The 25,088-nt window shown below is 44.2% G+C and overlaps 1 protein-coding gene across 3 annotated transcripts in view; it reads left to right on the top strand.

Moving 5' to 3' along the window:
• MAP3K9 (mitogen-activated protein kinase kinase kinase 9) overlaps positions 1 to 25,088 on the top strand; it is an 82,775-nt gene that overhangs the window by 10,951 nt on the left and 46,736 nt on the right. For all 3 annotated transcript variants that reach the window (XM_088471308.1, XM_088471309.1, XM_088471307.1), the window contains one exon: positions 21,845 to 22,258. In XM_088471308.1, the coding sequence (XP_088327434.1) occupies positions 21,845 to 22,258 (414 nt within the window). The remainder of the gene's footprint in view (positions 1 to 21,844; positions 22,259 to 25,088) is intronic.

Genomic DNA, 25,088 nt, shown 5'->3' with positions numbered 1-25,088 from the left:
GCACGTCATCTATTTACCCGGCGGCGATCAGAAACCGTAACTTTTCTCTACCCTCAGGACACTGCAGCCCGCGAGTGGGGATGGCACAGGCAGGCTACTTTAGCGAGGCGCCGCTATAAGGGCAGGGCATGTTTTGCCACTTTAAAATCGGGCAGGGGGCGGCTCTCCACTAAAACTCCTTAGTGGGAACATGAAGAGTCTCACAGGACCAGGAGCGCAGAGAGGGGCTGTTTGGCGCGACTGCAGCAAAGGCGAGTCAGGACACATCGCTAGTAGGCATCAAGTGAAAAGTCAGTTGATGTGTTGGAAGCAGGAAAGATAGGCAAGTGTAAGGATCTCAGCGACTTTGACAAGGGACAACTTGTGATGGCCAGGCGACTGGGTCAGAGTATCTTCAAAACGGCAGGTGTTCCCCGTATGCAGTGGTTAGTACCTACTGAAAGTGTTTCAAGGAATGACACCTAGTGACATGGTCATGGGAGCCCAAGGCTCATTAATGTGTGTGTGTGTGTGGGGTGGGGGGGTGGGGGAGATGGCTAGCCCATCTGGTCCTATCCCACAGAAGATCTATTGTAGCACAAATTTTTGAAAAACTGAATGCTGGCTATGATAGAAAGGTGTCAGAACACACAGTGCATTGCAGCTTGTTGCGTAGCCGCTGACACCTGTCCACCACCAAAAGTGCCTACAATTGGCACATGAGTGTCTGAACTGGACCATGGAGCATTGGAAGAAAGTGGCCTGGTCTGATAAGTCACGTTCTTTTAGTGTTCACTCTAGCTCCGGCGTGAGGCAGGGCGCCGGAGCTAGAGAGGGCACGTTCGTGCGCGACCGAGAAGGGGGCGTGGTCACCAAAAGGGGGCGTGGCTAGAAGACGCGTCCCCTTTTTGTTGCTCTTGGGGGCGTGCCCGGCACTTACGGACACGCCGGGCAGCCCCCAAGCCCTGCAGACAGGAAGAATAGATGCCGGGCGCATGCGCCCGGCATCTATTCTCCGGCGGTGACTGGGTCGCCGCACATTTCTTCACCCGCGGGACACTGCGACCCGCGGGTGAAGACTGCTCCCGCGGGCTGTTAGGGCAGGGCGCTTTTTGCCCTCCTCCTGGAGGGCAGGGCGCTTTTTGCCTTCCAGAAGGAGGGCAGGGCGCCGCGCCCCGCTAGAACAGCCTAGCGTGAACGCTATCTTTTACATCATGTGGACGTCTGTCATTTACCTGGGAAAGAGAAGACCCCAAAGATGCACTACAGGAAGAAGACAAGCCGACAGAGACAGTGTGATGCTCTGAGCAATATTCTTCCGGGAAACCTTCGGTCCTGGTTGTCACAGCGCTGCCGAAGCCAGGTCCCTCTTACCTGGTTCAGCGGCGCCCGCTGTCAGCTGTGTTCCTCCTTCCCCGGCTGCTGTGTGCAGACGGCTGTGGCTTCCTTAGGAGCGCGAGCGCCGCTCTGTTAAAAGATTTAAAGAGACAGGCACTTAGTTAGGGACCTGCTGATTGGAGACTGTGTGAACTTTGACCTATATAAGGAAGTTCCTGGGAGCACTCCAGTGCCATAGTATAAGCTCCATTACCATACTCCAGTATTCCTGTGCATATCTTGACTGTTGGTTCTGACCTTGGCTTATTCGTGACTCTGATTCTGCCTGACCCCAGGTTCTGCTTTGATATCTGGTTCTGACCTCGGCTATTCCATGTGACCCGTTTAAGTCTACTCCCTGGTATCGTCTCGTCTGTTTGGTTCTGACCCGGCTAGTCGACTACGCTAAAGCCTCCTGCATTCCAAACCAAGTTCACCAGCACCTGTATAGGGAAACCTAACCTGAGGGCCGCGACCTGTGTGTCGGACGCAGCCAAGTCCATACCTTCTTGCGAGGGTCCCCGGTGAAAACCACTGGCACATTAGACTCCGTGCCTCAGGAATAGGTCTAGCCAATTCCCTGAATACGGTAGCATCCACAATTCGTCCAAGAGTTTGATAACGTATGGTCTACTTAAACATTGTTGCAGACCAAGTACACCCCTTGGTCATAGTTAACTATGGGCCTGATTCAGCAAGGAATGCACGGATGCATACGCACGCAATCAGCTGATGATCACTGTCTGCGCATGCATCTGGTTCGCAGTGCGCAAACTGCTCACTGCGTTCGCAAAGCGAACACAGTGAATACTCAGACCCAGGGAAAAGTGATTGACAGGAGCAGGAAGTGGATACGGGGAGTGGTCGGCCGAACGCAGGTGCGCCAGTGTGTTTGCACCCCGTTACAGGGGCGTGCATAAATTAGCCACTGAGATGCCGGATGCAGCCTGGCGTCCCCCTGCGTGCAGAAAGTCTCAACTCCTGCGGCAGGGTCAGGTCTACCTTTTATTCTGCGTGCAAATTCGATGTTACTCTATGTTCCCAATGTTTTCTCAGCCTTGTGCATCAATACAGACGTTAGCGGAGGGTAAAGGGGGCAGCATTATGTTGTGCTGGGCGTCTGCATCTTTGTGCTGTGATTGCCGTGTGTATGCAGTCATTAGCATATTCTCGCTGCGGCTGGGTGCGTGCGTCTGCATCCATTCATTCCTTGCTGAATCAGGCCCTCTATTCACTGATGGCAGAGGCCTCCCTCAGCAGGATACTGTATCCTGCAACACTGCAAACATTGTCCAGGAATTGTTTGATGAACATGGGCCAAATGGGAATGGGTAAGTAATGCCTAAATTGGGATCCCAGCGGTAAGAATTCTGACGCCGGGATCCCGACAGGTTTAACATACCGACACTTGTTGGTCGGTGTGCTAACCCTCTCCCTACCCTAACCCTTACCTCCGCCTTCCCTAGTGACTGAACCTAACCTCCCCCTCCCCGGTACCTAATCCTCCCCCTAGTACCTAACCCCCCGATATCTTCAGCAGTTGGTATTCTGGAGCCGGGATCCCAACCGCTGTCGGGATTCCGTTACCGGATTACAGTTTCTCGGCATGACATGTGGAGACATGCTGACTACATCCCGTCCAAATGTAATAGGGAGAGAGTTTAGCAGTAAACCAGAGGTTCCAAACCACGGTCCTGACGGCACACTATCAGTCCAGGTTTTAAGGATAGACGTATTTGCGCACAGGTGCCTTAGGGCCTGATTCAGCAAGGATCACAGTTGCTTATACGCATGCAATCTCTGATTATTCCGCACAGCACATGCGTACGCATTGCAGTGGGCGAACCAGTGACCACACAGACCCATCGCAGGGTAATGATGAGGGGGTGGTCAGGCAAACGCAGGCGCGCCAATGTGTTTCAACAGTGTTGCATGGGCGTGCAATAATTAGCCACTGCGAAACCAGACCTGCCTTAACTGTGCGTATGGGTCTGATGTTACCGATTAATGGCTGTATTCAATTAGCAATGAAAACGGGCGTTTTTTTCCGCTATTGGTGAAAACTGATGTTCGCAAGGAAAAAATTATTTTCTCCATCCCAGACCAGGAGAAAAAAAAAATGCTAAATCCCTATTTTTACCTAAACAAATGTGATGATTTCTTTCAGAACCCTTTGACACCCCCTAATGATAAAGTACCCCAACATTTTTTTCGTAAGGTGCATACTTTGGTGAAAAAAAATGCAAATTTAGGGTGAAAAAAAAATCGTTGAAAATGGTTTTATAGTACTGGGTCTGAATTTTTGGGGGGCGGTACGAATGTATCAAGTGTTTTAAACATCGCACCCGGGCGCAGCAGGCAATTTTTTAATGGTCATTAAAATTTGTGTTTTCATGACACAAAAATATACTTGCACCCATTATAATGTACGCTCAATTTACGTGAAAGAATAGTTTCCTGGAAAAAAAAATAGCTTTTGATAATTTTTCAACTTTTTTTTTTTTTTTTATTTCACCCACAACTTGTGCGGTCCATTTTTTGCCAAAATATGCAACTTACGATATATTTTTGGGGTAATTTATCATTTGGGGTGGGGGGCAAAAATTTCACCCAGTTTTTTTTTTTTTTTTTTTTTTTCTTTTGGCGCAAAATTTCAGTTTTCGGGGCTAATTAAATAAGGCCTTAATTCGCTATGTTGCAAAAGTATACGGATATGACTAAGGAGACGTGGGCGTCCTTATATTAGCCTGCGATCGCAATGCGAATGCAAACATTTGCATATCACTGCTGATGTAAACAACTGCATTGCGTGCGTATAAGCAGAATAGCGATCCATGCTGAATCAGGCCCTTAATTAGTACTGCACTTATTTTGATTTAACCGTCTGTGCATGGACTGTTAGTGTGCTTTGAGGACCGAGTTTGTTAAACACTGCAATAAACTCTCTCACTTTTTTTAAACTCTGCCCAACTTGCATGTTTTTCAGACTCAAAAAACTCACGATTTAAACTCCAGGGGTGCGAGCAGAAATTCAACAAAAGTACAGGCGCGATGCTGTTTTCTGCCCTTAGCATCCTGCCGGGCAGTTTAGTCTCGCAACTAAACACCCTACTTATGGAGCGAGGGGCGGGTGAACGGGCATTCTCCAACCTAACGCACTGAATAGCTCCGGGAGCTCCCTCCTGAACGCTATTTAATTCGCGTTCAATTGAATCGAGCCCAATGTGAGAGTTTACTGCTAATTTTTTTTTTTTTTTTTTCCCTCTGCTCATCTCTGAGGTGTTTTACTGTTGTGTATGCAAGCCCTATTTTTTTAAAGGCTCCGTGTGATCAGTACTGATATATTGAGCTACATGGTGCCAAGATTTTTGGGGGATTTTTCGCAGACAGCTTTGATGCTCTCTGAAACCAGCTAGAGCCACATGCACTAGTTACAATATTCTGCGAGATTGTGAAAATACTTATCATTCATGCTTTCACAAAAGAAATTATCTCCGAGTGAAAACATCAAATGCCGTGCCAGCAAGTTGGATTCAATACATGTTGGCAGCAAAATGAAAACTATGCCAGATGTTTTCTGGGTGAAACAATTTTCAAATGGTTTAAAATGTGGATTTTAAATGACATTGATTGTGGCTTAATATCTTTAAATGATTGCCCATTTTTTGTTTTAGAATAGTAGCAAGGAACCGATATACATTTGGTATTTTCTTTCTTAAGGCATCTGCAGAGCTTGGGAAAAAAAAAAGAAACAAATGTATCTGTTTCTTTCAACTGCATAAAGGTGGTATCAGCTGTAGAAATGAGATGGGTTTTATATATCACTTTCTTCCTATGCCATTATATGACCATTGAAGAGCTTGGTGACTGACTGGCTCAGACTGAGAGCTCAGGTTACACTCTCCTGTGAATACTTTTTTTTTTTTTCACCCAGGAAATTGCAAACTGCATAGTTGACCATCAACCTGGTCACCCCAGCAACCAGTTGCTGTCCGTTCCATTGTAATCTTAGCATCTGATCCGAAAGCTGTTTATTCTTTCCAACAACAGATTAAGGGAGGAATTCAATTAGCCGTAGTACTTTACCGCTGGCTAATTGATTCCCTTGGCTAATTCAATTACCCCCGAAGTCGTAAACTTATTGGGGCATGACCTAATCGCAGGAGGTGTGGCCACATCGTCCTTAGGAATAAAAAACAAAAACCGGAGCTGCAAGCATAGGATGGGACAGCAGTGTCCCTGCTGCAGGGATCTCGCGATACTTGCGAGATCCCGCGCATGCTCAGTGGAGCCGGCCAGGAGTGAGACACAGCGTATCAGCACTAGGCTGATGCACTGTGGGCTCCAGCAGGGATTGACGAAGGGAGGAGTTTCCACTCCCCCCGCTCCGGCCAATGAGATGTTAAAACATCTCATCGTTAGTGCTTCCTGCTTAGCCTCGGTAAAAAGGAGAAGCAGGAAGCGTTATAGCGGCACGATAAGTGCTGCTATAATACATCTACCCCATAATGCCAAAACTTTAGAGATGAGCAAGAGATTATGTGGGTAGGGCTAGATCAATTTATGGCAATCACATCCTCAGAGTGGTAACATCAGCAGAGACTTTCAGCCATATTACTTCCTGAGTGTCTATGAGGCAGATTAATTTAGTCTCTAGTCTTCATAGAAGCCTCTCACGCTATTTTTCTCTGTTTTTGTCCCTGTTCTCAGTTGCATGCACATCTGTATGCAGCTGCACATTCTACTGGCTACATATTGCAACGTCTCACTTTTTCCATATGCAAGAGGAACCATCAAAACGATCATCAGAGCTTGCACCTTCTAGGTGCAGGAGATCTGTCTGAATTTGGCATTCACAATGCATGCTCATGACTGAGAATAGTAAGTAAGTCTGCCTACATGCCCATAGAAAGCGTCCAATAGGCTGTTCATCTGACTTTGAATCGCTCAGTTACAGCGCATGTGCAGTTTGGTAAAACCCACTAAATGCAGGCGCATTCTAATGTGTGAATCAACTGGGATGTAGTCGGCATCCCGGCGTGCTGGATACCGACAGTCTAAATACCAGTACCGAAATCCCAACAGCGATGGGATCCCGGCACCAGTATCCCGACCGCCGGCATCTCAAAGGTAAATATCGTCAGGGGAGGGTTAGGTTTAGGGTGCGGTGAGGGGGAGGTTAGGTTTAGGCACTAGGGGGGAGGTTAGGTTCAGGCATCGGGGAGGGAGTGTTAGGTTTAGGCTGCGGGGAGGGGGAGCTTGGGCATTGGTGGTGGGGGGGAAAGGTTAGGTTTAGGTACCGGGGAGGGGTAGGAGTTAGGGTTAGTGCTAGCATACTTGCCTATGGGTGTCGGGATTCTTACAAGCTGCATCCCGACCACCGGCAATCCATACCCAACCCAAATCAACCATTTACTGGCAACTCCTGCAATGAACGCAGTCAAGATTTTGTTATAGGGTTTTAAAGTAACCAATTTAAACAGAATTCTGAAACCGTGCACAATTAAAACCACCACACAGCACTGGTGTTATGAAATAGGTGTACATCCACATATACACTGAAATTATATGACAGAAAAGATTTTACACAACAAACAGGCGCTCAGTGGTTACCACATCATCTCAGTTGGATAACAAAAAATAAATAAACAATATTCACCAATAGTTCATAATTGTTTGGTACATGCAGATCCCAATATCGTTCCTTTTCTGCAGATCCGCATAGACAAATGTCTCCTCTGCTCTGTATAGAGCTCAGTTTAGGGAAGACACACAAAAAAAATCGAAAATGGTGTGATACCTTTTTTTTTTTTTTGTAAAGGAATAGGTTTAATACATCAGCACACTTACAATAGACAAAAAATATATCGGCATATAGAAATACTCCAATTAGGTAATGCGAGTTCAGAAGGAATAATCACCATGGTCCCAGATGGAAATGTGGGCAGGCTAGGTCTGGTCTCCGGATACAAGATCCACCACACAGGTCCTTCTCTGTTTAGCAATTAAAATAAACGTGAGTTTTAAAGTAGGTAAATCGGTTAGGATCTGTGGCATTCTGTCACTTTAATTCATTAGGGGGGATTTAATTGCTTGCGCCCGTGTCTCTGACTACTGGGAGGCCACGACGAAGCAATTCAATTATTGCTCTGTTTGGGTGCGAATAGCTGCTGGAGCACACATTTCTGCTTGCACCCTCCTGGGGTGGCTAGCAGAAAGGTGCGATACGTCTGTGCTAATCAGGACTTTAGATGGGTATAACCCAGTCTAATTGTGCACGACGTGCAGTAAGGCGTGGGAACCCAAAAACAGTTGCACCCCAATCTCCCGTCACTTTAGACTGGAGATTGGGTGTGATAACCCAATGGGGGGGGGGGGGACACAATTGTTTTATTTTATTCTTTTTAAATAAAGGTTTTGGAATTGCTGAAAGATTGATCACCGCAGTGGGGGCTGGTTTATGAACTGAGCAAAGCTTTATATAACTTATGTTAAAACTAAAGTCATTGTTTGGAAATTGACTTGAATCATATGACACTGATCTTGACAAATGAATTGAATCGCCCCCTTAGAGTGATTATTTTAATGTGTCCAACATTAATAAGCTAAACTACTAGTAAACAGAAAACCCTCAGTAATATTTATAACCACGTCAAACATTATAAAAGTGTAACCACTCCTCTAAAGAAGTGCGTTTTATTGGGGCAACCTGTGGCTCTCCAGCTGTTGTGAAACTACAGCATGCTTTACCAGCTGATCGGTGGGAGGGTATGCTGGGACTCATCCCATACCACATGCTGTACTTCACCATAAGTATGCTAATTTAGTACGACCGTAATTCCAACTGTCATTACATCGATTCTTGTCCCTTAAGCTATAAACCTAAAATAAAACAATAAAAAGAAGAAAACGAAAACAAAAGTGAAACTTTTTTACGAACTAAACTTCTAAATCTTCTGGTAACAACTTTTTTGAAAAAGATCTTTGGAACATTGTTTGAATCACAATTGTGAATAAATTTAAACTTAAGAACAATTGGAAATAATGAAAATAAACTTGGTCAACACTCTTGGCTGACCTCAAGGCAGGTGCCGAACCAGGTGGGGTATTCGATGCCTACACGCACCTTATGCACGTGTTCTCTCTGCTCTAGCGCCCGCCGCACTAAGCCGCCATCACTATGCAAACTGGCAACGTCGCAACTCTTGTGACACGAAATGGCAACTTGTGATCAGTATTGTTTGAAAAGTTATTGAAGTTTAAATCTTGCTGGGGTATGTCACACCCCACCTAGTTCACTGAGGGTTAAGTCCAGTATGCAGTCATTATGTCGACATGGACATAATGTAGATTATTGTAAATGTTAGTGGCCCATTTTTGTCTTGGGTTTAGGCTGCTGTTAGGGCTAAAATTGGCCAAAAACACTACATTGGCAAACCGACTGTCTGCATTGTGACTGTCAACATACAACCTCTGTGGTGACATTTTACCACACCCCTCCAGTCCAATTTTTTTTTTTTTGGCTAATGTACAGTCAGGTGCATAAATATTGGGACATTGACAGAATTTTCATATTTTGGCCTCTATTCACCACCACAATGGCTTTGAAATAAAACAAACAAGATGTGCTTTAACTGCAGACTTTCAGATTTAATTTGAGGGTAATTACGTCCAAATCAGGTGAACGGTGTAGGAATTACAACGGTTTCTATAAGTGCCTCCCACTTTTTAAGGGGCCTAAAGTAATGGGACTATCAACTCAAAAGCTATTTCATGGACAGGTGTGGGCTGTTCCCTCGTTATTTCATTATCAATTAAGCAGGTTAAAGGTCTGGAGTTGATTCTAGTTGTGACATTTGCATTTGGAATTAGTTGCTGTCGACTATCAATATGAGATCCAAAGAGCTGTCACTATCAGTGAAGCAAGCCATCATTAGGCTGAAAAATCAAAACAAACCCATCAGAGAGATCGCAAAAACATTAGGTGTGGCCAAATCAACTGTTTGGAACATTCTTAAAAAGAAAGAACGCACCGGAGAGCTCAGCAACACAAAAAAGACCCGGAAGACCACGGAAAACAACTGTGGTGGATGACAGAAGAATTATTTCCCTGGTGAAGAAAAACCCCTTCACAACAGTTGGCCAAATCAAGAACACTCTCCAGGAGGTAGGTGTATATGTCTCAAAGACAACAATCAAGTGAAGACTTCACAAGAGTGAATATAGAGGGTTCACCACAAGATGTAAACCATTAGTGAGCCACAAAAACAGGAAGACCAGGTTAGAGTTTGCCAAACAACATCTAAAAATGCCATTACAGTTCTGGAACAGCATCCTATGGACAGATGAGACAAAGATCAACTTGTACCAGAGTGATGGGAAGAGAAGAGTATGGAGAAGGAAAGGAACTGCTCATGATCCAAAACATACCACCTCATCAGTGAAGCATGGTGGTGGTAGTGTCATGGCGTGGGCATGTATGGTTGCCAATGGAACTGGTTCCCTTGTATTTATTGATGATGTGACTGCTGACAAAAGTGTTTTGGGCAATATTATACGCTCATATTCAGTCAAATGCTTCAGAACTCATTGGACGGCGCTTCACAGTGCAGATGGACAATGACCCGAAGCATACTGCAAAAGCAACCAAGGAGTTTTTTAAGGCTAAAAAGTGGAATGTTATGCAATGGCCAAGTCAATCCCCTGACCTGAATCCGATTGAGCATGCATTTCACTTGATGAAGCCAAAACTGAAGGGAAAATGCCCCAAGAACAAGCAGGAACTGAAGACATTTGCAGTAGAGGCCTGACAGAGCATCACTAGGGATGAAACCCAGCTTCTGTTGATGTCTATGCGTTCCAGACTTCAGGCTGTAATTGCCTGCAAAGGATTTGCAACAAAGTATTAAAAAGTGACAGTTAGATTTAGGATTGTTTAGTTTGTCCCATTACTTTTGGCCCCTTAAAAAGTGGGAGGCACATATAGAAACCGTTGTAATTCCTACACCGTTCACCTGATTTGGATGTAATTACCCTCAAATTAAATCTGAAAGTCTGCAGTTAAAGCACATCTTGTTTGTTTCATTTGAAACTATTGTGGTGGTGAATAGAGGCCAAAATATGAAAATTCTGTCAATGTCCTAATATTTATGGACCTGACTGTATGTTGGATTCTGTAAGTGTATGCACCATTTCCAAAGGTATCTGTTTGTTATCTCTATGTGGACTACTCTTACCATGTTCCCACATAGGGCTCTATTCAACGCAAATTGAATAGCATCGGGAATGAGCTCCCGGAGCTATTCAATTCAGCGCGCTGCTAAGCCCGACTAAGGATGTGAGAAGGCTAAACACGACTAAACACCCTGTTTAAGGCAGAACTGGCATTCCCCGACCTAACAGCACTCCGAATTGAATAGCTACGGGAGATCCTTCCCGGCGCTATTCATTGAATTGAATCGAGCCCCAAGAGCCTGGCATAGCTTAGCTGCTGTAGCTGTCCCTTGTACATGTAAGTAGTATGAAACCTGAAATACAAAATTTTGTGAAGATGTAATTTATGCAGTTGGCTATGAAGCCTATTTTGTTACTATTTCCTGTCTACATAATCTTCTAGTGTTTTCCAGAAAAGCTAGTGTACCGCTATAATGTGAGACGCTAGTCTATTGTGGGTGTATGTTTATGTACACTAATGCCGCACATCCACTACCCGGTCCCAGGGAAGACAGTACGATTACGACATCGTAGTCGTTCCCAATCCCCTGCAATGCCTACACTGAACGATCAGTCGTTCAGTGTAGTCACCGTCCATCATCCCCGAACATGGTCAACCGGTCTTTAATGGCATATTGACCAGCATGTTCGGGTGATAATTGATGTCGGAAATGACCAGCAGGAGCGTGCAACTCTTGTTGTTGCCAACATTTGTATGCCCAATTTGTGCCCGATTAACGAGCAACTGAACGAAAACTATATCGTTCAATCGCTCTGTTTAATCAGGTAGTGGATACCCGCCTTAAGGGAAGAATTCAGTTAGCCCCGATTTAAAGTTTTGGGTGAAAAAACTAGACTGTTTCACAATGTTTTGAACTTTATCACAATTTTTTTTTTCCGGGCAATTCAATTAGATCCAGTTTTTTCTTGGACAAAAAAATATCTACTTTTGGGAGAGAACACTCAGAACCCGTGTTAAGTTCATGAACCTATGTGTTTTCAGTGCCGTGAAAACGGGCTAGTTAACGCAGATTTTTTTTTTTTCAGACCCTGCTGAGGTCCTGAAAAAAAAATCCCCGGTAATAGCTGCAGCTGGACTGACTTCGAGGCTAATTGGAATGCCCCGGGGAATCAATTAGCATGGGGTAAATTACTGCCACTAATTCAGTTCCCCCTATATGCAACCTTCCATGTTTACCCTTATGAGGGTATTTCAAATATGTGTTATCTCTGTAAGGCATGAAGCTTATGTCTGTTATGAACATGTAGGAGAGACTAGGAGGTGCTGTGACAGGGTTGTACTTATCAAGGCTACTGTAAAACAACCAACATATGCCAACATCGTCAGTGTGGTGCTATAAACGTTTGACAGATGCGCCACCGTGTATATCGTGTCTTGGTCACATGGACTCCTTCCCAAGGATGGGAAGCACCTGAGAAGTGCATGAACAGTCATGTGGAAAGCAAACCTCTAATCTTGGTGATGGGTCCTAGCACAGACCGATGATGATAGGACTGGTCTGAGTTGCTTGCAGCAGAATAAAGTTGGATCCCCAAATGTTTATACAAAAAATTGTGATTCGATAAGTGATTCTATTTTGTCCCAAATTGAAAGGATGCACAGGCTTTGTCTTTCAAGATTTAACCCAGAGATTAATCTCCCTATAACTAAAATTAACATTGAGTGTTTGCATGTAAAAACCTTCCTACTCCATCCCTATTATCCGTAAAATCTGACAACTACTAGCTTTTTGATGAATATGTTTTAACTCCCCATTCAGAGGTCTTTTACTGACTCAAACATGAAACTGACTGGGGGAATGACCCGGGACCCTCGCTGGGTAAGCAATCATGGAGGGACATTAGAGAGAGGATCGCTAAATGTCTCCATTGCTTCTTGGTCAAAAACAATATAAAATATACTCTAGGTGGTAATCTGTACCCTCTAGTCTAGAGAACATATTTTCTTCTGCCACCCAGTGCTGGCAAGGTTGCGATCACCTATGTTCATTTGTACACCTATATGTGGACATACTGGATATACCCTGGTGTGGTTAAAAAAAAAACCTGAAACTTCCTATGGGGACTTTAGGTTCTGGTCATGTAGTACAACTTAAGGTGCCTACACACATAGCGATGTGCTCACGATCCGACAATGTGTACAATTTCCCTTGAATCTCCCGGCAGTCCTGCACACGATTGGTGTATGTACAAATGATCCATTGTGCATCCTTTCTTTTTTTTCAGTGCATCGTGTCCTAGATTGTCAGATCTGCCCTACAGCACGGCAGATCTGAAGATGCAATGTGCGACCAGCGGGGACGCGCATTGGCATCGTAATCCTGAGTGGACACTCAACGATTTGGGCATATTTTACACGATTTGTCATCATGATTCGTCGAAATCGTGCAAATCGTGTAAAATATTGCTATGTGTGTAGGCACCTTTAGACAGGCTTGCTTCCCACAGTCTGACCTGGCATGAAGCAACCCAACCTGCGCTCCATCTCATCTGCTATTACAGTATGGGACAAAGATTATGCAGAGAAAATGACAACTGTTATAAGAATACTTTTTGAAAGTACTGGGATATTTGCTGCTTTTATGTGGAACTAACCTTTAATCTAATTACTAACATAATAGTTCAAATCCCGACAGCGGAAGCCCGGCAGGGGTGAAGATCCCGATCGCTAATAAGGCAAGTATAACTAACCCTATTTTCCCCCCTAACCCTCCCTTAGGGCTACCTAACCCCCCCGTCCCTGCAGTATATCCCTAACCTTCCCCCGGGGTGCCTAACACTAACCCCGTCCCCCTTCCCCTAGCCTAAACCTAACCCTCCCGGGGGGGGTGCCTGACCCTAAGTCCCCCCAGGAGCCCTAAAACCTCCTCAGAGCTGAGTCTCTTATTGTTTTGGTTTACCCCTTTGAGGCTAATAACAAGCAGTTTGAGGCAATTTCAGGGGATCTCCCGCAATGCAGCAAATCTTTACCACCATTAAATACAGATGTGTCCTCATACACCTAATGTCAATGCGCCATACGGCGCAAGTGAGCTACCAGGTCCTGTGCGGCTCTGCTTGCGCCTAGCGTGTGTATTGCGTCTTTTTCACCCGAAAATGCATATTAGTCGCAATGTGATGCCACCTGGATGCACCAGCAGACTGCTGATTAATGTGATATGTAACACTTGTATACCGGTGTGCGACTGAGTCTGTGTACGAAGCACAACGGAATTAGACGCGGAATAAAGCCGCAGCTACTATATGATAGAAGTTGGTGTAGAGATTCAGTCACAGAGCTGTAAAAGTGTTGCATATCAAATTAATCAGTGCAGTCTCCTTGTGCGTGTAAGATGTATTTTTGGGCAAAAAAGACTCAGCGTGAGCATAGTCACGCGGCACCTGGCGCGCCGAAAGTGTTTGGCGTGACTGCAGCAATGACCTATCTCTGCCAGCTACAGTACTCCGTCCCACGCTAAGCTGTCAGTACCACCCTGTTCTACTGACTGCCCCTTTCTGCTGCGCTATCTGTCCTGCTCCCAGCTCTGACTTGTCACTTCCCTTCCACGGCTGCATACATTCTTACCTCCTGGCGGGTCGTCCTCTCCTTCTAGGGTCTGTCCTGTCTCCAACCGCCCATATATTGTTGGAGACTTAGCAAATTATTATATAGGATTTAATTCAATGCGAATTGAATAGGGCCGGGAAGGAGCTCCCGGAGATATTCAATTCAGCACGCTGTTATGTCGGAGAATGCCCGTTCCGGTACCTTTAAACATGGTGTTTAGTCCCGAGAACTGGCATTCTCCAACTTAAGTGCCTGGCACAATGCTGTTTCCGTTGAGTTAAGGGCAGAAAACGACATTGCACCAGCAGTTTTGGCGGATTTCTGGAGAAGAAATCCTTCAGTCTGGCTTAACAGCAGGCTGAATTGAATAGCTCCTGGAGCTCCTTCCCAGTGCTATTCAATTCGCATTGATATAAATAAATAGCTACAAGTACAGTATTAAGCTTAAAAAGTAAAAGATGTAATTGTGTTTTATTTTGTTAATGTTGAAGTAAGATTTCATCTTACAATTACAGTGATCGTGCTGAGTGACAAAATATATGGGTGCCAGGGACTCTTTACTTTAAAAAATGGGGTCCTATCTGACCATATCTGGGTCCCATCATAATTTATGCTTTAGAGCTACCCATATGCCCCTCAGACCTTCCCACATGCCAACACGCATCCCCACATACCCCTGGAATGCCCTTCTGATGGCCCCAACAGCATCAGATCTCACCACATGCCCCTTAAATGCGTATATAATGCCTCTATGATCCTACAGGTGTTATGAATTGTCCGTACACAAAACTCATAGTGAAGAAGGCATTAGGTAATAAGAGGCATAATTATCAAAGAATGTGTGGTATTACCCAGAAAACAACCAGTGTCAGAGGTGGTATGTAAATATTAAGAACTACCAGGATATACAGTATGTACAGGGGACCACAGCAGATATTCTAGATATCTGCTGCAATCCCCTAGAGCGGTATCCAATTAGCCCCAAACATTGTTCAGGCGCTAATTGATCCCCGCGATCAGCGGAAAACGGGGATTTTTGCAGATTATACCTGTTTTTCACCGATTTTATTTTTTATTTTTTTGTCACCCTATCCTATTATGATATATCTTACGAAAACACATGGGGCGTGTCCTTGAGATACGTCTCCTTTTCGTATCCATAGGGGGCGTTCCCAGCACTCTTGGAAATGAAGGGCTGCCCCCAAGCTCTCCCTACAGTGTAAATAGATGTCGTGCCATGCCAGTCACTGCGGCCCACTGGTGGGGGATGGCTGTTTTAGCTTTTCACTGTATAGTATCCCTTATTCACGTTACGTCACACAGTAATGCCCTTTATTCATGTGTCACCACAGTAGTGCCACTTATAACACATTATACCACGCAGTAATGCCTTTTACACATTTATGCCATGCAGTAATGCCTTTTACACATTTATGCCGTGCAGGAATGCCCTTTACATATTTATGCCATGCAGTAATATTCCTTATGCATTGTGCCACACAGTAATATCCCTTACGCATTATGCCACGCAGCAATGCCCGGCCTTTAAACATTATGCCACACAGTAGTGCCCTTACATATTATGCCATGCAGTAACACCCTTTACACATAATGCCACGCGGTAATGCCCGTTATACATTATGCATTCCCCATCTCTTCTGATTTGTTTTTTTTTTTTTTTTTTTTTTTACCTATTGTGACTTTTTTTTTTTTTTTTAAAGAGCTTAAGAAAATCACATTAACAGTTTTCTGGCAGTCTGCAATGACATATTACCGTATGTAATAATTGTTTCACTCATTGCATGGACCCAACCACTAACATCAATATTTGTCCCTCCCTTTTGACATACAGTGATATTCAAGTTGGCTGCTGCCTGGTTCTATCAGCAATTCTGTACATGCTGGCTCAGAGCTAGTAGTTGTAGAGAGGGTAACACAAATGGACTTTGAAGTGGAAAAGGCAGGTCAGTCGGTCTTAAGCCTGCATAACCTTGTCTGTTAACCTGAACAGGTACAGTGCCTTGCAAAAGTATTCACCCCCTTTGCATTTTTCATATTTTGTTGCCTCACAACCTGAAATTAAAATGGGTTGTTTGAAGGTGTGCATCATTTCATTCACAGAACATGCCTACAACTGTGAAGATGTGTTTTTATATATATATATATATATATTTTTAATGTGAATCAAACAACATAACAGAAAACTTCAGCGTGCATATCTATTCACCCCCTAAAGTCAGTACTTTGTCGAGCCACCTTTTGCGGCAATTACAGCTGCAAGTCGCTTTGCATAAGTCTCTGAGGTTGCCACATATTGCCCCTGGGATTTTTGCCCATTCCTCAAGGCAAAACTGCTCCAGCTCCTTCATGTTGGATGGTTTCCGCTTGTGAACAGCAATCTTCACATCTGACCACAGATTCTCAATTGGATTGAGATCTGGGCTTTGACTAGGCCATTCCAACACATTTAAATGTTTCCCCTTAAACCACTCGAGTGATGCTTTAGCAGTATGCTTCGGGTCATTGTCCTGCTGGAAGGTGAACATCCGTCCCAGTCTCAAATCACAGGCAGACTGAGACAGGTTTTGCTCAAGAATATCCCTGTATTTAGCACCATTAATCTTTCCCTCAACTCAAATCAGTTTCCCAGTCCCTGCTGCTGAAAAAAAACATCCCCACAGCATGATGCTGCCACCACCATGTTTCACTGGTGTTCTTGGGGTGATGGGATGTGTTGGGTTTGCACCAGACATAGCGTTTTCCTTGGTGTCCGAAAAGTTAAATTTTAGTCTCATCTGACCAGAGCACCTTCCTCCATACATTTGGGGAGTCGCCCACATGCCTTTTGGCAAACTCAAATCATGTCTTCTTATTTTTATCACTTAGTAATGGCTTTTTTCTGGCCACTCTTCCATAAAGCCCAGCTCTATGGAGTGTACGGCTTATTGTGGCCACATGCACAGATACACAAGTATCTGCTGTGGAACTCTGCAGCTCCTTCAGGGTTACCTTTGGTCTCTGTGCTGTCTCTCTGATTAATCACCTCCTTGCCCGGTCTGTGAGTTTTGGTGGGTGGCCCTCTCTTGGCAGGTTTGTTGTGGTACCATGTTCTTTCCATTTGTTGATGATTGATTTGATGGTGCTCCGGTGGATCATCAAAGATTTGGATATTTTTTTTATAACCCAACCCAGAATTGTACTTCTCAACAACTTTGTCCCTGACTTGTTTGGAAAGCTCCTTGGTCTTCATGGTGTGATGCCTCTTGCTTAGTGTTGTTGCAGCCTCTGGGGCCTTTCAGAAAAGGTGTGTTTATATCGACAGATCATGTGACACTTAGATGTCACACAGGTGGACTTCATTTCACTAATTAAACTGTATAACAAATTTAATACTTTTAATTTGTTTCCTTTCTAAAAATAGTCATACATTACTAATTTGCGGTCAAGAAAAACTAAAATAATTTCTGAATGTTTTTACTAGCTCTATTTTTTGAGCTACACTACTTACACTGTACTGTATGTACATTAGTAATATAGTGAAAAGCTATTTTAAAATCTGACAATTTCTTGATAGAAAATAAATAACAGTTGTTTTAATTCAATCACAAATAAGAACACAAAATGAAACAAACATACAGCATACGAACGTACTATCTAATATAGGGGTCTATTTACTAAGCAGTGTTAGGAGACAGAGTGAAAAGTGATAAGAAAGTGATAAGGTGCCAGCCAATCAGCTCCCAACTGTCATTTCTCAAACACAGCCTGTGAGATATTGCTGAGCTGATTGGCTGGCACCTTATCACTTTCTTATCACTTTTGTCATATTCATTCTTTGCATGCTGAAATCAATTAGAAGTAACTATTTTCACATCGGAAACATTTTCATTGTTGTGCAGTGTTATGTGACTTCTGAAGGTAATTGGTTGCACCAAAACTTTTGAGAGGCTTCATAGCAAAAGGGGTGATTACATATGCACATGCCAATTTTCAGAATTTTATTTATAAAGATTCTTTTTTGTAAATATTTTCCTCATTTCACTTCACCAAATTAGACTATTTTGTGCAGATCTATCACATAACATTCAGATTAAAAAATTAAATTACAGACTGTAATGTAACAAAAAAGGTAAAAAGCCAAGGGGGGGGGGAATACTTTTGCAAGGCACTGTATATAAGCAATAGTATCCCAGGGGAAGTTGTGCAGTGAGTGATGTATCTTCTAAATTCAAATTTGTGTAGTATGTCAGGGCTTAACAAATTTTTCTACAATCTAGGAGCCAGGATGAAAGAGTAGGAGCCAGACCACCGTTCTAAAAAAAACCACAGTTAATAATTTACTAAATCAGCCCTGCCGTGCTGGGACACTGGGAGCCGAGCTGTCTGTCCCCAGCATAGGGCTTTCAGCTCTACAGCCTGGGGCCATGGCCCAGCTGTACCTTTTACTCCCAGCAGCTCTCAGATGCTGTTCCCCTTCCTAGTTCCGGGGGTACAGGAAGCTGGCTTTCCCTGTCCCCCGTCATGCAGGCACCTAGCCCCTGCCTCACCGCACAAGGAGCCGGCTTGTCCGGTCTTCCTGTGTGCGACTCTCCGGGCATCATTTATCATTGAGTTATCACTCAAAATTAGTGATAAATTTCACTTTTTATGATAATTGGTGCTCCAGCCAATCAGCACCCAACTGTCATCTGTTAGAAAAATTACACTTGGGAGCTGATTGGCTGGAGCACCATTTATCATACACCGTGACATTTATCACTCATTTTGAGTGATAAACTCGTTGATAAATCAGTCCTACAGCGCTGACACACTCGTGCCAGCAGCAGCGGTTTCCTGCCGCCTTCCACGCTGAGGATCGGGGAAGTGGGCTCTCCCTTTCCCCGAGCGTGTGCACAACCGGCACTGTGGAGCTGAGGGCGCCGGGAGCTAGGCTCCCTGTCCCCAGCTGGGAGCGCAGAGCGGCGTCGTGCGCCCGGTTCCCACACTCAGTGTTGCACTCAATTCGGCTGCCCTTTATTGCTGGGGCGCCGAAAGCTAAGCTCCCGCTCCCCGGCAGCCGGCACACAGCCTCCTTCTGCATCGCTGCGCTGGGGGAGCCGGGAGCTAGGCTCCCGGTCCCCAGTGTCAACACACAGCACCCCACAGGGAGCCGGCTAACCCGGTCCCCCTATGTACCACTTAGCCCTGCAGTCCGGGACACCACATGGTCCCCCATTGCCGCAGCCACCAGAGATGATGGGGGTTAACACTCTGTGCTGCCATGGCCACAGAGGGCCCGGCCGCGGCAGCAATCAAACACATTTTTTTTTTGTAAACCACCGGTGTCTAGCGCCGTTAATACATTTAAAACATGGTGCCTAGCTCCCTTTGAATATGGCGCCACAGCATGTGGGGTTAACCCTTTCAGTGCCGCTACCCCACCTGCCCCCCCTTGGGCAAATCACCCCCCCTGTCCCCGGTGGCCACATCGCTACCCTCCGCAGCCACAATCCCTGGCCATTCATAGAACATCTTACCGGAGGTCTATGCAGCCGGACAGCCAGGACGGAAGAGAGCAGTGTCACCGCAGGCAGAGGAGTCCGCGCAGGAGACACTGTCAGCACATACACTCCTGTGAAATGGCCGCCCATGAATCTCCTCTGGGGCACTGCTTCCTCCAATCCTCCCTCCCTGAAATATCTGGTTGCCAGTCAACAAACTTTAGTCTCCATGGCGACCTGGCCCCAGGATTTGTCGAGCCCTGTAGTATGTAGGTATGTTTTTACATAAAACATTTATAGGAAACCAATTGATAGAAAGTTGAAATATCTATGTTCTAGTCACCTGAAGATTCACAACCCCTTTAAAAGATGATGCAGTTTAAAAGACTGCTTGTAAAATTCAGGGAAGTATATGTAAAGTTCCTGGTCAATGACGGCATCAACTGGTTTGGTGTTGCATGCTGCCTTATTACCCAGCAAGTTAGGAAGGTCCCCTATTGTGTACAGTCTGGTTACTTGCCATACAGTATATCAGCATTGTTCCATATACCATTGGCCATTGCACCAATACAAATTGTTCAGATCTTATCTGATCCATGCTCCAATTCTCAAAAGCGCCTGAAATGTAAAAAAATTTTCATTTCATACGTGTGTGTCTTATTTGCAGTTTAGCTTTGGGATTATCTATTAAAGGTTGAGTCTCCCATAACCAAATATTTCCGAAATACGGAATATTTCAAAATACAGATTTTTTTTTTTTTTGAGCGCTACTGAGATAGTGACACCTTTTTAAATTCTGATGGTTCAATGTACACACACTTTGTTTTTAATAATTTTGTGCAGTAAACATTGTATAAAATGACCTTCAGGCTATATGTATAAGGTGTATATGAAACACAAATGCTTGAGTTGGGTCCCTTCCCCAAGATATCACATTATGGGGTGCAAATATTCCAAAATACAGAAAAATCCGATACACAAAATGCTTTGGGCCAGAGGTATTTTGGATATGGGAGACTCAACCTGTAAAACAAGTGAGCCAATAATACACCACCTTGTTGCACTCTAACGTCTCAAATACAGCTCCTAATAATTAGTCTTACACATTGTGACCTATGTAGTGAACAGAAGATGGCTGCCTTGGCAGGTACTCTCGTGGGTAGGATGGATAATACTTGGATGTGGTGACTTTGTAAGGATCCTGCATTTTTCTTTAGTATTCTGTTGGTTCCCCATCCCCATGTGTCATCTCTTCCAGGCATTGTCTATTCCAACCAGTGTAACCTATGTAGTACGTCCAAAATGTCTGCCTCGTCTGGTACCTTTGTGGGTAGGATAAATAATTCTTAGAATTTCTTGTCCAAAATGGCTGCATCAGCCCTGTATTATGTGCATGCAGAGAGATCTGGAGGAGCGACGGACGACCCTATGGGAGCCGCGCAGTGGATGATATGCCCACACACTGAACGATATAGCTGCGTTATCGTTCCAATCCGTCGGAACGGCCGCTATATCGCTCCGTGTGGGGGGGCCTTAACTCTCACTTTGTGTATTGTAGACATTTGAGGAGTCATTCAATTTTCTTTTTTAGATCTGCTAGACACATAGCACCTGATTGGACACGTCTGTTTGTGTTGTGTACACATGTGCTTTGTATAATTTGTCACACTGCACATGTACATAATTTATGCCTTTTTTTTTTTACTTTGATGCATACTCTATATCTGGTCCATTATGATTGGAAAGGCAGTACATGGACGTTCACATGTAAGTTCCATGCTAACCATGTCCCTTTTGAGGTGTGTCCCATTTTGACTTGTATGTTGCTGCTGACTTTTATGCTGCGTCTATGCCCTGGGTGGATTTTTACACTACATTTCAGGTTCACATTTATTAAGACGCATACAACTGAAAATATAGCCATGGAAACCTTTGTGTGCATTGTTACACAAAAGTGGTACTTGTTAACTGTACTCCCCAACCCCCACTTCATGAGGTGAGCCGCGATTGATTTTGATTTTAAAACTTTTATTGTAAATTTAAGAGTTTCCTTCATTTATGCTTACCCATTTTAAGTGGTTGTTCTTTTTGATCTCTTACACTGTAGATTGATATGTAGACTAGTCGCAGTCCTGTTCGCTGCACGTCATGCCGATTAGACTGTACCAATGTCATCTGGCTAAATTGCAGTTATAATTCTTTACTTTTTTTCTGTGCCGCTGTACAGTACAAGAGATTGACTTTACGGAGCTGTTTTTGGAAGAAATCATTGGGATCGGAGGCTTTGGAAAGGTGTACCGTGCCATTTGGGGAGATGAAGAAGTGGCTGTAAAAGCAGCACGCCATGACCCCGATGAAGATATAAGCCAAACTATTGAGAATGTCAGACAGGAGGCCAAACTGTTTGCTATGATGAATCACCCCAACATCATCGCTCTGAGAGGCGTCTGCTTGAAGGAGCCCAACCTGTGTTTGATCATGGAGTTTGCCCGAGGGGGATCACTAAACAGGGTGCTTTCTGGCAAGAAGATTCCACCAGATATACTTGTAAACTGGGCAGTACAGATTGCTAGAGGAATGAATTATTTGCATGATGAAGCCATCGTTCCGGTCATACACAGAGATCTAAAATCCAGCAACAGTAAGTACTGCATAAAATAACTGTATTGCAAAGGAAATGTAATTACTACTGGGTTTAAATGTTAAAAAAGATGCTCCATCCAATGCATGGAATATAGTTATATGTAAGTGTCATACTGGAATATTTTGCAACTGAAATGTCCATGAATTTGCATATTGATGAAGTGGTTGTATATTTGTGCAGGGTTTATTTAACTAAATTTCTGAGACCCTGCTTTTCTGAATATGGCAGTGATTCTGTATTTTTACTGGGCCACCAAAGCTGAACAGTATCTTCAGTCCTTGGGCCATGGGGGAGAGGTGGGGGGGGGGTACTGGATTGTGATATAAGGGCATATTTACCATATTTATCAATAATGTGACTCTTGCTGCAATAAGAAATGATAAAAATATTGAGTTTACCAAAAGCATCTTGCAGAGACACAGGCTCTGATAAGAGGCCATCCCAGAAAAAATGTAGAATCTCTGTCACTTTACTTCCGGGTACAGACCTGGGGAGCCTAATGGCCATGTACGTTACAGTAGCCCATAGACTGCTGTGGGCAAATGTCATCTGAAGATCGTGTTCATTACCGGGGGCCAAGCTCAGGAAAACTTTGCATTACTAAGCTTTGGCTTTGAAAACGGAGGACTGCAGCAGATATTTTGGGGAATTTTGTCTTTTGGGGGATTTTCTCCAAAATTAGTTTGATAAATATACCCCATAACATGTCATATTAGTGATGTACAGACATGCCCTCATACACATTTGCATAGTTGCGCCATAGAGTCCTTCTCAGTGCACCAGCTCCCGTGCGAATCTGCTTGTGTCGAGCGTCTTTTTCACTCAGATGTGCGTCATAGTTGCAACACAATGTGACAAAACCGCTTCATGTGACTGCACTGTTTACTTTGATATGTGACACGTGTTTATCTGTGTGCGTCTGAGTCTGTATACAGAAGTTCTGCAATGCAGCAGACGGGGGTTTTTATCACGCCCAGTTCCGTTGTACAGATTCAGACACAGCTGCACACATACATAAGCGTTGCATATCCAATTAAGCCGTGCAGTCTTGTCGCATCACATTGCAACGAAGTTGCACATTTGAGCGAATAAGATGCAAAAATACTCTACACCACTCAGTACAGCTCACTTGTGCCGCACGGTGTACTGAGGCTAGGTGTATGAGGACACATTTGTACATGTCAGTACGTGTCTGTTCCATGTCAGTAGGTTTAAGCTTGCAGAGTGCAGATTGCACTCACATTAAGTGAAATTGACATTATATAATGGATGAACTGATAGTGCTGCCCATAGCAGATTCTGAGGCAGACATGAGATGATCGACAGGATTAATCCCGAATAAATGTCCAGTGACCTCTGAACAGTGCTCCACACAGTTGCTTTATTTTTTCCAGAAAAAAAATCTGAAAAAGCCCATTATACCATTTATCTTTGCAAAACACAGTAAAAAAAAAAAAAAAATTACTGCAAAGTAGTCCCATAAATCTTCATCTCTTTAATCTTGAAAAATGCCTGTCTGCTTCTAGCACCTCCCAAAAAGGCTTTCGCCGCAGTTTGAATTCTCGCTAAATTAAAGGGGGGAATTTATTGGTAATAATATTGTGATTAAAGTTAATAAGCAACATTTCAAATAAAAATACAATGATGATAAATGTTGCTTATACCCCTTTCAGGCACAAAAACAAATTAACGGGTCAAACATTTCAACACGGTAATTTGCTGATCAACACTGGTCCTTTTCTGTCTGAAAGGGTCAACCTCGGTCAAAAATCCCAGAGACCTGGGAATTTCGACCCGGGTTGAGCCTTTCAGACGGAAGAAGTACCTGTGTTAATCAGCAAATTACCGGGTTGAAATGTTTGCCCTGGTAAATTGCTCTTCTGTCTGAAGGGAGGGTACAAGCAGGGACCGGCAAAACAACCCGGGTAAAAGCTGGGATTTTGGCTTTTTCCTGTCTGAAAGTGGTATAACACAATCTTTTCCTGTCTTCTGCTTTCCATATAGCCTTTGGTATGGGGATTGGATCAAGTAATGTTCCAACTGTAAAGTGCAAAGGAATATACTAGCGCTACATAAATAAATACTAATAATAGTATTTTACAGGTATCTGACATGCAGGCTTTAGTCCAGGGGTGGGGAACCCGCCGTATAAGGCCCCCGGAATCATTTGGTCTGGCCCTCAATAGATTTTTTCTGCTAGCCTCATCTGGATAGCATGGTGCCTATGATGGCGCCCTGCAGCCAGAATCTATGTAGCAGACTGTCACACCGCTGTCCTTATAGCTCCCCGGAGCATCCTCAGGATGCTCCAGGCATTGCTGTAATCACTGGCAATTATGGCCCCATCCCCATGTGACATCACACGGAGGGGGCGTGGCCTGCACCGGGCATGTGAATAATGTTAGATAGACAGATATATCTATCAAAATGGCCCTCGGCAGAAAAAGTGTTCCCCACCCCTGCTTTAGTCAGAGTTTCTCAGAGAAAGAATTGTACGGTTCTGCGAAATTCAGTACTCTGTACAGTCGGGTGTAATTGAGATCAACCACCAGTCTCCATTAGGAGTTTCGGCTGCATTTCAGTCACCGAATTCTATTTAAATTCAGCATATATGAGGAAAATGGCCTTTTTTTTTTTTTTTTTTAAAGCACTGTATGAAATTTTCATCCCTTTTGGGTAACACTGGGAGGTACCGTGTATATCAGTGTGCTGGATATCTGAGGCACTAAGCTATAATGATCCTGGATAGGGGGTGCAAGGAGATCCAGTTTGCATGCCCAGGTTTCCAAATTAGGGAGCTAGTCAATCTGTGTCCTTAGGGGACCAA

This window comes from Taudactylus pleione, unplaced genomic scaffold (genome assembly GCF_031769625.1).
Source record: "Taudactylus pleione unplaced genomic scaffold, aTauple2 ptg000113l, whole genome shotgun sequence".
NCBI lineage: Eukaryota > Metazoa > Chordata > Amphibia > Anura > Myobatrachidae > Taudactylus > Taudactylus pleione.
The sequence above is the reverse complement of the archived record's forward strand: the minus strand, read 5'-3'. Positions and strand labels throughout refer to the sequence as shown.